We start from the raw sequence: 14,032 nt of genomic DNA on the forward strand, positions 1-14,032 counted from the left end.
GATAATGCAAAGGGAACTGAGCTGAAAGATAAGGTTTAATGAATAATTTACTGCAGTAGTTCCAAAAACCCTCAAAATTTCAGCACCCTTACCATCCATATTTTGCCTGGAAAGGCACAGGGTGTGGTGTGATGCAGTAATCCCTGGACCATTCTTGGAGGCCAGTGATATACAGAATAAAGTAATTAATGAAAATCAAACTATGCTGCTATAAAAACAGTAATTACTCATACAAAGATGTTGACATTGCACGAACTGCATAAATATTATATTCCTGTAATTCTCTTCCTAAAGTGATGCAAATGAGTTATAAGATTAATCAGTTTACTCATAGATGCACAACCATTCTGCACCTCCTTTGCTCTTGCAGTTCATGGAATACATTTTAGCCAGCATTAAAATGTAAGAAGTAAGACAATTCTCTACTGGGACCAGGCAGTACTCTGTCTCACAGCCTGTTCTCAAACAGAGACAACACCTTTGCTGGAGTAAACTTACCACTTGTAAGTGCTTACTTTTATTAACAAATTACTACAACATTTGATAGAACCCCTCCCCACTGCCTCAGGCTTGTTTTTTCTGAAAACTCCTGTTTCAAAGTTGCTCACTAATATGTTGCATCATCTTCTTCCAAAATGTACCACCCTCTTCCCTCACAACTCTGTTGGCAAATGATTCACTTGCAACACTGAGCCAACAAGTATTACAGTCCCATACCAGACTGAAGCTTGCTAACAAGGTGGGTGTGAAAAAGTGAGTGGTGTCTGTCCAAAATACACTTCTATGTTCTAATAATATGAATGATAATATTTAGCTCATCTTTAACCTTCACCATATGCTTTGGGCTTAACTATTTTTACCCAGATTTTTAAGGTATTTAACATATGACAATGTAATTCCTATATTTTATAAATGGATAAAAGCTATCCAGGACAAAGTCATTCTGAGAAGGAATAACAGTGGATTAGCAGTAATCCTATAAACTAAGAGGTAGGAGTTCCACGCACATGTAACTGTTTTCCTTGAACCCACAGAGGTGATGGGTAAAGCTTTACTTTACAGTATTTTTGGCCCAGCATGGTCATTTATTGAAGTTACTTAGTTTAGCTCTGCTATAACTTCAGATTTTAATTTTTTTAATTTAAAAAGTATATTTTGTAAATTAAAGTGGGATGTGATTTACCTACAATAATGTCTTCAAAGTTTTAATGAGGAAAGGGATGAAGAAAGCTGAATAGGTAAATTTACTGTGGTCCACTAAGAAATTAGAGACTCAAAAGGATTACAGTTTGGTTCTTTTAGTCAGCTAGAACAAGGGTTGGCAACCTACAGCCTGAGGACTACAGCCAAACCATGGAGCCTTTAGATCCAGGATGTGGACCCATGGCTTCAGCAGCATTCAGTCATAGGGGTTCTCCTTGCACCATGCCCCAGTCGGGTGCCTGGGGCTGAGAGAGGGAGCTCTGCCAACATTATCACAGTTGGGTACCTGGAGTTCTGGCAGAGGGGGCTCTCATGGCACCCCACTCATAGTCAGGCATCAGGGCCACAATGAAGGGGCAGCTTTGCTCATACTGTACTGCAACTGGGTGGTGGGAAAAAGTGGTAGCAATGGTCAGGTCCTACCACCCCCAACCTGAGCTGGGTCATTTCAGCCACCTGATAGAAAACATTGCCAGCTGACCTACAAGACAAAGACAATACCTGAAGAAGGGCTATATAAAACAAAGTCTTGATAATGATTTCTTCAAATCCCAAAGAGCAGTCCATCATTCTACCACTTTGATTTGTTCATTAACAATATTTTGGAATACGATGAAGAAAGATTCAGCAGTAGCTATTCTATACTGGTACTAAGATAAGCAAATGAGTCATAAGAGGAGTTTCAAACTTAGCAGCATAGTAGAAGTGAAAAACAGATGTCCAATTTGAGCTGAAGATTGGGAACAACAAGGGTATCAGGTATAAGAAATATGACTGAGAAATCTCAAGAAAGAAAAAAGGAAGCCTAGCCCCAAATAACCAAAACACCTCAACTACTGAAATATACACTGGAAACAGAAAAGTTCAAGGCAAAAGCAAAAATAACCCAGAAACTGACTTACAGTTTGTCTTACTTACTGCTTAAGGTAGATAGTAAAAATGTTCAAAAAGGTCATTAGGATATCAGGGAGGAGAGGGAGTGAAGGCAAGACAAGGAGACCACATTATCTGTATAAGTAACAGATATAAGAGAAAGAGCACAGAACTTCTGGTAGATGAATTTTGATATCAAAATACATCTCTCTCTGAAGCCAGAAAAATAATAGAACTTTCTAAGAATACTGAAGAATTAGTACAAGAGAAGCAGAGAGCAAAGTGCTTTATTATTCAAAACACTACTAGAAAAAAAAAAAAAAAATCAGACAACTAGCTCATTTATCCATGAAAAACAGTTATTCAGAAGAAAAGGATCAACTCTTACAAAGCAGTTTGAGTGCTTTTCCAGTTTAAAATAGATCTAGGTAATATCAGGAAAAATTCAGACAAGCTAAATATGACATCATTGGTAAAATCCCATAAACGCTTTACTGCAACATATTTTAAGCAGAGTTAACAAGGTTTGTTTGTAAAACAGATCTGGTTCTTCCCCAATAAGTCTATACACAGACACCTAGACATTCAGGAGGAACAATCATGACAGCCAGGTATGTTGTAGGAAAACAAAAAAAGTACAGTTTAAATTGGTAGAGTTCAAAGATGACTCCACTTAAAAGTATAAAGATTTTACCACTACTAGTTAGATCTGTATCCTGCCCTATGTAGAAAGTCTCAGGATAGGGTTACAACAACAGACAAATAACCCCAAAGTTAAGAAATAACAAGCAAGATTAAAGGGAGCCAGAAATTATAAAATGAAGTGTCACGGTTTACACTTGCCTGAAGACACGTCTCTGCAAACAAAATATTTGTCATGGATTGTATTAAAAAAAAAAAGTAACATGTTTACAAGGGACTCTACAGTACAAAGAAGAAGGTAAGTCTCCTGCCCTGGAGAATTTGCAATGAAAGATCATGTTTCAAAACTGTCTGATCATACTTGCTGTTTGTATTTTTAATGTGTCCATAGCATGGAAGGGTAAATACTTATGGCACACTTTAAGGAAGCTTGGTAGTCCTGGTTCTGAGCTTGACTGAGTCAGATCCTTCAAGAATCAGATCCAGAGGCCAGAGCCCAGCTGTACATTAGGTAAAAGCTAAGAGGCCTAAGTCAGCCTGGATAGCAAGCAGATCCTTACATTGACACTGGACTTATAGGCAGCCAGACTTAATCAAGTAGACTAGGAGTGTCAATCTTACCTGGGGCCTGGGATGGATCTAAACCATGGGACTCCATCTAAACCAGATCTGTGTAGCGAGCAGCTGCAGCATATCTGGCAATGGTGGTGGTATGACCAAATGGCAGTAAACCAGGCAAGCAGGGCAGCCCTCACTTGCCTTCCTGCTACTGATGGCCATGTTCAGCAAGGCTCTACACCCAAATTCTGTAACAGGCCCATGTCTCCCCTGACCATGACCTCAACTTCTGGTAGCTGGACAGGTCAGATGGGATGGCTCTGCAGACCAGATTCGGTCTGTGGACTGTATCTTCGACACCCCTGAACTAGACCAAGCCCATCAGCTGGCATTTGAAGAAGCCCTCCTATCTGTAGGACAAACCCATAAATCCATGCTAGACACCCTAAAGCTGTGGTATCAAACATACAGCCTGCAGGCAGGTCCTGGCCTGTAGAGGTGGGTCATCTTGTCTGCAGGGCCTGTTTCCATGGCTGCTGAAGCCTCTGCAGCAGCAGTGTTAATCCCTGTGGCTGCCAAAACTGCTGTTTTGGCACACCTTCAGAACTTGAACTCAGGTAGTTGACATTGCTCACCTTTCCACAACCCTTTTCCCCACCCACAACTGAAATCAGGCGTTTTGTCATCTCCGGTAACTGAAAGCAGCAGCAGGGGAAAGGGGTAGAGATAGGGACGGAGAGTGGCAGCAGCGGATTCTGGAGGCTTGCCAAAATAACAGCTCCAGCAGCTGTGGGGATTAACACCACTGCTCACAGGCTGTCCAGCCCATAGGAAACCCTGTGGCCAGGATTCAGCCCATGGGGCCAAATTAGTTTGACATCCCTGCCCTAAAGGAATACTGAACTATGCCCAGCCCATGCCCTTTCTGGTCAGTAAATAACCATCATGTGCAAACGGTGCCACTTATGACCACTCATTTATGAAGAATCTTCCTTAACTCAAACACACAATAGCAGCAGTGGACCCACTGTGCATCCATCACTTCTGCCTAATTACCACCTACTGTTAAATCTTCTATTCTTAAAAAAGCTCAGAGAGACCTGGTAACCTGCTTGGACAGCAAGCTATCAATATGCAGATAACACAGCCCTATTTATCCTTCAGCACATGCAACCACAATCAGGTGGCCAAGTGCCACAGTGAAATTGAATCATGGATGAAGACGGGGGCAGCTGGAGACCCAGGCTGTCCCAGGGGTGGGGGGGGAGGGTGTGAAGTGGGGCTTTGGAGACAGCCAATCAGAGCGTGAATAAAGTACTACAGACAGACAGATAGACTAAGGCTTTTATAATATAATAGAATACTAGGGAGCAACAGTAAATATAACCTTGTGATCCTAGGAAGTGAATCTAGCCCATGCCTGGGAGGAAGACAAAACCCCTCAACAGTCTTAGCCAATCTGACCTAGGGAAAAATATTTCTGGACTCCAAGTCTGCCAACTATTTTGATCCTAAGCACAAAAGCCAAACCCAAGAGCCAGGAAACTGAAAATCTTTAGTGCTACTAGTAACATCAGATCATTGAATCCCATTCCCATCTCCAGTTGTGGCCAATACAGTTCTATGATAGTTGTGCTAGAGTACTGATGTGGGTAGCTGGTGAGGGGAATAATAACTGACAAGAAAAAGAAAGGTATGTTCCTGTGTGTTCATTCAAGTGTTTAAGTAGCTTTAACATGAAGTTCTCCGTTTAGCTCTCAATTTTTATTTTGTTAATATCTCGGAAAATTAAAATGGCCTACTAAATTGTAATTCGAGAATATTCAGTACGATTGGGTGGCTGCTTATTGGTGTGTTGAGTTGACACCAGACCAGCTCACAGGGAAGACAAAGGCTTGGCATCCTTGTTGGCTGTTTCTACTGAGAGTTAAAGGACTGAATGGAGTGGGGTGACTGAATTACCTTTTTGTTCTGAAATGATCTCTTTAGAACAAAGTTTGGGAAACATTAGAGGGACAGTGAACCTGGAAATATTTACGACTGTGCCTATGTTTATACCCATTCTGTGAACAAAAACAGGACTTCAGCCTGAATGTAAATAGATTCACTCCCTTTTTTACTATCATCACAAAAATTAATTATTTTACCTTTTAATATTAAGCAATGCCCAAGGTATTCCAGTGGGAGTGTTAAATGCTGGAAGCAATTTCTCTCCAAGTTCCACTGCTTTTTTGCGAAATATCTGAAAAATAAAAACAAGCATAATGTTGGACAATATACAGTATCACTAAGAAATTAATCCTGCTGTTGATATTGCTGTTTAGTTGCGTTTTACAAATCTTTCAAGCATACTGTAGCATCCTGGGGTATGCGCAGATATCAAAGAAGGGAAAAAAAAAGTACTGTATAGAACAAACCCAGTTTGTTCTTACACCAAGATATCCTGCTTTTATTTTGGTATAAGTGTGAAGCAGGCACATGACGTACCACCCTACACTGCTGAAAGTTAATCTTCTCTGTTAAAAGTTAACTTTCCGAAAGTCAGGAGTAACTAGTCAGTTATGCATTCCATGCCGCCAGCCTTAGTCTTTTTCTTCCTGGAGGTAGTAGTTTGCTCAAGCAAATAAGCTACTCCCAGTTCCAGCTGAAATAGCATGTAATGTTGGCAGCTACCTTGGGAGAGCTGGTCATTTGTCTGTTTTGGCCCCTAGCATAACTTACATCTGTTTTGTACATGAATGTAATGATGTTAATGTGTTGTGTCTACATTCTCAGTAGCAAGGAAAGTACACCTAGCTTTCTACTTATAAGACAGAGAAGTCTGACCTTCATAAGTGGGAATGCAGGGCCTAGAATAAGGAACTTTTATGCTTATATTAAACATTTTAAGGTTTTATGCCTACATAGAAGGATCCAGGAAATATGGTTTGTTCTTTCCAATAGCCACTACTTAGCTGTGGTTGGACTAAACTACCTTTTCAAGATTTCCTTCCACTGTTTTATAACCTCTTCAAAAACAGAGCATTTTAATTAATAGAAAACCATAACAATTTAAATACAGAAACCTATTTAAGAGTTATAGTATTGCTATGTGCAAGCTCTGAATCACACCAGAATCTGTATGATATATGGGAAGTTATTATCCCACATGTAGTAATATGAAATACACTTTGTCATTCTTTTTTCATATAACAGTGTCTCCTTGAAACTCAATTTCTCTCACGAACATATTTACAATGGAATTTTTTAGGCATCGGTACTGTGTGATATCTATCACACAATATAAACATGCATTTTAACCAAATTTTATTACCTGCAGGCAACTTCTGTACATACTCATGTGTGAGCAAGCAACGTCTGCCAGAGAAAGGAGAGAGAGGCTTACTGTATTTACTCAAATCTAAGATGAGTCTCTCCCCCCCCGCCGTCAACATGGGGGGGAAAAGCCCCTTGTCTTAGATTTGTGTACAAAATAGAGTGGGGGGCAGGTAGCTGCCATGTTTCTGACTGTGGCCCTGACCCCTGGTCAGGGCGAGAGTCAAACCCCCAGCAGCCTCCTGCTTCTCCTCTGCAACTTTTGGGCTCCTACAGACACGTGGGCAGCCTGCTCCGATGAGCTGGAAATCCAGTGCGTTGGAGCAGCTGGATTACAGAAGCTGATGTGCTCTGGCAGCTTTCCGAGTTACGTTTATCAGTATCCTCATGCTGAAAAAATGGAGGTGGGGCACTTTGAAATAAAACACATTTGATGAGCTTTAATTTATGTTTATACCCATTCTGTGAATAAAGACAGGACTTCAGCCTAAATGTAAATTAGAGGGACACAGCCCCACTGCCATTTTTTCAGTATGGGGATGCTGACACATTTGACGTGTGGGCACTTTTAATTAGCTCAGCTTGCTAATGAAAGCACCCAGTGCTGCGTCCTGGAGCATGTGTAAAAATGCCCTCCGTGTCTGTTCCCCACCCTCCCCACCCTTTTCTGTCATACGCAGCTCACAGCCAGCTCAAGCTCAATTCCATCCCAGGAAAAGAATATATGGAAATCCGGTCTCCTGCCAGGTCAATGAGCAGCACCAAGACTGCTGCAAGGCTTGGCAAGAGCTGAGCTTCCACGTGCTGTGCTCCAGGGAGGGAACAGAGCCTAAACAGAGCAGTGTCTGACAATAACAGGAAGGAAAAGGGGTGGGAAGCAGGGGTGGAGGGAAGAGGCAGAGACAGTGGGGAGAGTAGGAAGGCTGCTGGAGGAAAAAGTAGGGGGAAAAAAGAGCAAAGGGGCCACCTGACCCCCCCAACTACTGCTTTCCCTGCTGTAGCAGTTGGAGAGGGGCAAAATTAAGATAACCCTCCAATAATTAGATTCTATACCTGGAAAATTATAACAAAATTTATAACTTTTCCATATATGGAATCTATTTATTGGGAGGTCGTCTTATATTCAGGGTCAACTTAGATTCTTCAAGTAAATTAAATTTATCCTTGCATAAATAAAAAGTACTTTGAAAATACTGTACTTCACAGAAGCAATTTTGAATAAACTCCTCCATTATTTGCAGACAAGGTTCCTTGGGTGAATTTGATATCTTTTATTAGACCAAACCAAATGGTTGGAGAGTAGTTATTAAACAAGCTTTCGGGTTCAAAAACCCTTCGTCAGGCTCAGGAAGCTGCAGCAGTTGGTGTGTGCTCTTCCTGGATGGAATGAAAAGTAAAGAAGCCAGGGGCTGGGCTGGGCTGGGGGGGGGAGTCAGTGGCCAGGCAGATTATAATGTATCAAAAATCCAACGTCTATGTTTAGTCCATGATCTCTAGTATCCAGCAGGTTGATGAAATGGAGCTCATAGGCTCGTCTCTGGGAAGTGTTGTATAAGTTTCCCTTGAGGATCAGGACTGAGAGATTGGAGAGAGAGTGGCCCTCCTGTGAGAAATGTGCCCCCACCGGTAATTAGGTATTTCTGTCTTTGATGGATTTCCAGTGTGCGTTCATTCTGGTGCGCAGTTGTTGTTTGGTTTCTCCTACATATCTTCCATCAGGGCATTTGGTGCATTGGATGAGGTATATTACATTTCTGGAGGTGCAGCTGTAAGATCCTGGGATGCTGATGGCTCTGTTGTGGGGTGTAGTGATAGTGGGGGTGGTGGAGATGGCTGGGGAGGTTTTGCATTTCTTGTCCTGGCATGGTCTGGATCCTTTTGGTGTGTTCTGGGGTTGAGGAAGTTTGCTTCTGGTGATGAGGTTGGCGAGGTTCGAAGCAAACTTCCTCAAGCATCAAAAAGCCACGCTGAAGTGCCCAATCTATACAGATGCTGCAGAGCCGAGTCAAAGTCACGCACTTTTTACTTTTTCCCCAGAATCATTCTTCATGCAACTCAGAGGCACCTGTAATAGGGTTAACCCTGTAACTGTGGGAGAATAAGGCTGATGAGGGGACACTTTCTACCACCCCTGCTCTTCCTGGGCAGAGTCTCCAGGCCCCTGCCAGGTATGCCTCTGTGCCATACTAGGTAAAACTCTGCTGGCCTCCCTCTATTCTTTTTTTGTCCCCCTTCATTCTGACTTTCCAAAATAAGGCAAATGTCTTTTTTTGAGGCATGTGACACCACATACATATGGTATATTAATACTGTGATCACAGGACTAGCAGCTGTCCAAGTTGTGTGCAATTCCAGTTGTTTGTATTGTGTATAGTATTGCCTAGTACTCCATTTTACCCTTGGTACCTCAAGACGACCTCTTTGTCCAGGAACATCAGTTAGGCAGCTCATGTGAGCAGTCCCTATCTAAACACCTATGGGTTAGCAGTAGGGCATTTCATAGGGGACCCCGATGAATTTGAAATCTATGTTACCTGAAGATCCAACAGAGACCAAATCAGCTGCTCTTCAGCTGACTGTAAAGCTTTCTATACACTTTTGGCTGTGGACAGCATTCAAGGTTGAAGATAGTTTGACAAGAGCATGATGCAGAGATGTGCTTTGGGACAACAAAAGAGTTGAATTTCATAAAGACAAACTTTTGTTCAGCTGTGGTACAGAATACAGGACCAAGACCATGACTATAACTGCTGTAACATTATGGGGTTATATTACTCTTCGATTATTAAACAGTTTACATGCAAACTAAGCAAGTGATATACGACACTAATTATTTCTGGACAAAATATAGTCACTTTAACATCCCAATTCAAATGTTTTAATGCAGCAAAGCTTTAACTCCAAATCACTCGCAGCTCTTTTTTTTAATAATAAAACCTATGTTTTTTTTTCCTTTTTGTTATATTTATTCACCAATATACTTTAGTTTCCTTGAAATGGATTTTGTCTTCTTCAGAGAGTTAAGAGTTGGTTAGCCAAAACTAATGGTTCTAACAGAATATTGAGAAAATACTTTTTCACTTATGGATAAGAGAGAAAAACAGCAAATGATTCATGTTAAATATAGACCAGAACAGAAATGCTGAACAAATATCACAATACTTTCAAAACACAAAAAGAGGGGAAAAGTAATTAGAAAAATGGCATCAGAATATTTTGAGATAACTTCTTTAAAACAAGTCTTGAGGACAAAAATCCACGCTTACTACCTGCAATAAAATTCATACATTACTAATAATGCACACAATACTTTAGTTTCCCTCACTGAAATTCAACAATTTGAACCAGAATGAAGAAACTATAGTCTTTCCTCAACTTATCTACAATGCTAAATTTAACATGACTACACTATTGACTGCCAGGTTACCATCTAATGAGTAAAACTCTTCCGACAACTGTGAAGCATACGGTAATGCTATGTGAATGTCTGAACAAAATGAAATGAAATGTGATGTGGCTGACTCACCATCCATGAACAAGAAAAAAAAACTAATAGCTGAAATCACTTTTTATTCATTTGAATGATAGCTTTAATACAATTCAGCAACACTGCTAAGAGAAACTGTTCTTAGCTGTAATTAGTTAGCTCAGTCTACATCAATCAGCATATTTTTCTTTTGCAGACCATAAACTTACTAATGGTGTGCAAGAAATAAATGCTATAACAGGGGACCACGAGGTATTTACTTTAGTAAAGCTAAAGAAAAAGGAAATTGATACTTTTCTTTTTAAAGACGCCTCTACCTCTGACTTACTGATCTGTATTTTAACCACTGTTTACCAAGTCCTTATCTATGTTTCTCACAAAAAAGTTTATACTAGGATCTCCCATCAATTCCTTGCTCCCTCACTTAGAAAGCTTTACAAGAATATTTGCAAGTAAACATACATTGTCTATAACACTCAGACATGATGCACGTGATAAGAACAGATGTGGAACATCACAAAGGATGTGGAATACCAAAATAAAAATGAAACTAAATCAAATTCAGAATTATGCAAGTACTGTTGCTTCACTAACTAAAACATAGCAAAAATTACATATGTCAAGGGAAAAAAAAAGCTTAGAGCAAATTTTCTATTGTCGTGGTTAGAGAGAACAGCCTGAAAAGCACTTTAAAGCTAGAAACATCAATCTTCCTGCCCCCCAATTTCCTTCCTCTTTCCTCTCTTATTTCTCTGCCACCATCAACAACCCCACCATTCTCCCATTCAGACTTGTAATCTAGGTATACTTTGCAGCCTTGGCTCTAGATGGCTATCTTCAGGCTATGTCTATGACTTGCCCCTTATGGTCACCCTAGGTATATGTCCCAGATTGGCTGGGACAATCCTGGCTTTCATAGACTGAGCACCCTGGCCATTGGAGAAAACTGAAGCAAAAATCCTGAATTGGCAGGAACCTGCCTGCATATGCCCAGCTCCTGACTGACTACTGGGCAAGTGACTCCCAGATCACATCCCAGTGAAGTCAGGACCAGGGAGCAGCTACTGCCACCACCTGGAGCCCAGGTGAGGACAGGACTTACTGGGAAGGGGTAGGTACAGCTTAGACCCCTGCCCTGAGAAAAGCAAGGGTCCTTCCCCCCAACCTGGCTGCTAGGAACCCATGTTTAGGGGGGGTGACTCCAGACTCTTCCCTGGCACTGTACCCTGTCCAGCTGCTGGAGGCAGGGGGAGGTGCCATGTAGCCATGCAGCGTGGGCTGGCAGAGCCCAGGAGGGCACTGTACATGCCTCTACATGCAGACGATGGAGCCTGGCTGGAGGCCTCTAATCTCTCAGCCTACCCTGCCCTGCCCTGATCCTGGGAGCTGTAGGGTTAGGGTGCACGTGTGTGTGCATGGGCACGTGTAAATGCACCCTGATGCACTCCATCCCTGATCTCCCTAAAATTACGGTCACCCTACTTATACCTCTATAACACTTCTGCTTTTCTGCCTGTCAACAGTCTAATAGAAGTCCTCATCTTCTCACATGTGAGTTATGATCAACTTCATGGCTTTGAGGCCAGATATCATGTAGTCCCAAATGCATTCAAAACACTGCTTACTAGTATCATCCTCCTGACTTAGTTTTGTCTAACTTGCCACTTTTTGCATCTCTCTGCTGACTCTCATTTGTTTAATGCATTAAACAACTCTGCTTTTAAAGGTGTGTCACTCTTCATCCTGCTCTGTCTACTAGGTCTTCAATTTTCTAAGCCAGGGGTGGACAAAATGGCAGAGGCAGCCAGCAGCTGGACTCCATTTCCCCGGAGCTTGTACCCATGTCACTGAAGCCAGTTTCTGTAGAGACCCCAGTAGCAGTGGAGCCGTGGGGGCCAGGGTTTCCATGGAGACCAGCCCTTAGCAGCGCTGACAGGACACATGCCTGGACAGGGAGCTGCTCTGGGGTTGGGATCTTGCAGTGGTGACAACATGGTCCGGGGCTGGAGCAGAGCTGCAATCCACTGCCTGCACACCCCTGCCATCAAATAGCCAAAAAGCCTTGCTGAAGTGCCTGCTCTAGACAGACACTATGGACTTGGGTTGCACTCCCTGGTGCTGCCTCTTCCAGTAAAGCATGCTTCCCCCCTGCCCCCCAACTCCCACCTGTCAGCAGCCACAGTGCCTCAAAATTTTAATTGCATAAGAATATAAGACCATGGGTCCATCTTGCCTAGAACCCTGTGTCACATGGTAGAGGAGTGAGAGGATACTGAAAGGGAGAATGAAGAGGGCATGACCAGGTTTTTTCTACTGTATCCTTCCTACTTGCAGCCTCCAGTGTTTAGGGTCTAGGAAATTCTGATTCAGAGGCTGTACCCCTAACTCCCATGCTCAATTCTGGTTCTTTCACTGTATGAATACTTGTTGGAACTACTACCAAGAAAAGATAAGGAAAATAACTATGTTTACATAGTTGGTATTCATGCCATTAACGTACAGTACTGCAATTTCTACAATAATTTGCCTATCCATTTCTCAAAACTGAAAATGCCTATTGACCATCAACTCAACAAGTCAGCTGGTAAGCAGGCTACCTAGCCTGCTTATTTCCATAGGAAGAGCAACTCAGCCAAGTCCTCTTAGGTAATACAGTTTTAGGCAATGAACAAGTCAAAAAACAAACCGTTGGCTCCTAGTTGCCCCCTTTTGTAGCATGCAGTTGTGTTCATAGCTTGCTTCCTCCTCTCATGCTTACTTTTCTGGGAACTTTTTAAAGCTCCTAGTAGGATACTCTGCCTATCTCAATGCCATGCACCTGAGCTTTCTTAGCAGGGCTGACTGTTCCCTCTTAAAAGGACAGGCCACCCTGTCACACATCCCTGTTTATCAAAGCACTTACACTACATCCTTAAGTCACATTGACTTTTAGAAGACAATGTGCTTTGATGAATCAGGGTCTTTGAAAACTTTGGACCAAAATCTACTGTCAGTTTAAAGAAATTAGTTTTTATAACATTTGCTTAATTTAGAAGTTAGTCACATTTGCAAAATAAACCTGAGGAAGGCAGAAACGGGCAGTACACGCACATGGAGTCTTTCTTTTGCTGCATAGCCCCTTGTGGATTTAAATAAGGCACCACTTTAAAAAAACAAGTTGATCATTCTGAACAGTCCACATTACCAGAGGCCCCAATCTTGCAATCAGATTCACACACGCATACTTTCTTTCATGCCCAGAAAGAACCCCTTTAACATGCACACAAGGTCTGCCTACCAGATCTGGCTGTCAGACTGAGATTACAATTATCTTCTGCAGCATGAGGGCATCTCACAAGAACTTGGAGTATAAAGTATTTCCTCCTCAATGAAACAAGCACATGTATTTGTTTGAAAGAAAAATAATCTTATCTGTCTAAAATGACAAGTATCTATGGGAGTGTCAGACTAGACTAATAACTATTACTAATTAATTGATTAGGAATAATGGAAAACATAGGCCAAAAATAAATGATTATATGTGCTTTCTACAAATTTGAACCATAACAAATCGGATAACATGGCATATTACTGAAAATTAAGGGACATTTCTAATTCTACCTTAAAATAATAAAATTCACCAGGCAAGATGGGGAAACACTGTCTTATCCTTTGGCTCTAGATGGATCTATGCATTGCGGTATCTGACTTAGAAAACTTGAAAGAATTCCCTGAAGAATGATATAACTGGAAGTTAAATTTTAATAACTAAATCAAAGGAAACATCATCCTAGAATTTTTTGAAAAATTTATTACAGACAAAGACATTTTCTCCACATTTCTAATTCTGTCAAATAAAACATTTTTCACTTTTTGCATTACTCTTACAGATAGAAACAGACAAGGCACTAAATAAGATTTATTGCTTTCTGTGCAGTACCTGACTGCCTTTCCCAATAGGCTAAGGGAAGAGTT

At 41.5% G+C, this 14,032-nt stretch overlaps 1 protein-coding gene across 1 annotated transcript in view; it reads right to left on the reverse strand.

The window, feature by feature from the left end:
* MAN1A1 (mannosidase alpha class 1A member 1) overlaps positions 1–14,032 on the reverse strand; it is a 194,024-nt gene that overhangs the window by 103,271 nt on the left and 76,721 nt on the right. The window contains exon 5 of the mRNA XM_006027485.3: positions 5,424–5,518. Coding sequence (XP_006027547.1) covers positions 5,424–5,518 — 95 coding nt within the window. The remainder of the gene's footprint in view (positions 1–5,423; positions 5,519–14,032) is intronic.

Source organism: Alligator sinensis, unplaced genomic scaffold, assembly GCF_000455745.1.
Source record: "Alligator sinensis unplaced genomic scaffold, ASM45574v1 scaffold496_1, whole genome shotgun sequence".
Lineage (NCBI taxonomy): Eukaryota > Metazoa > Chordata > Crocodylia > Alligatoridae > Alligator > Alligator sinensis.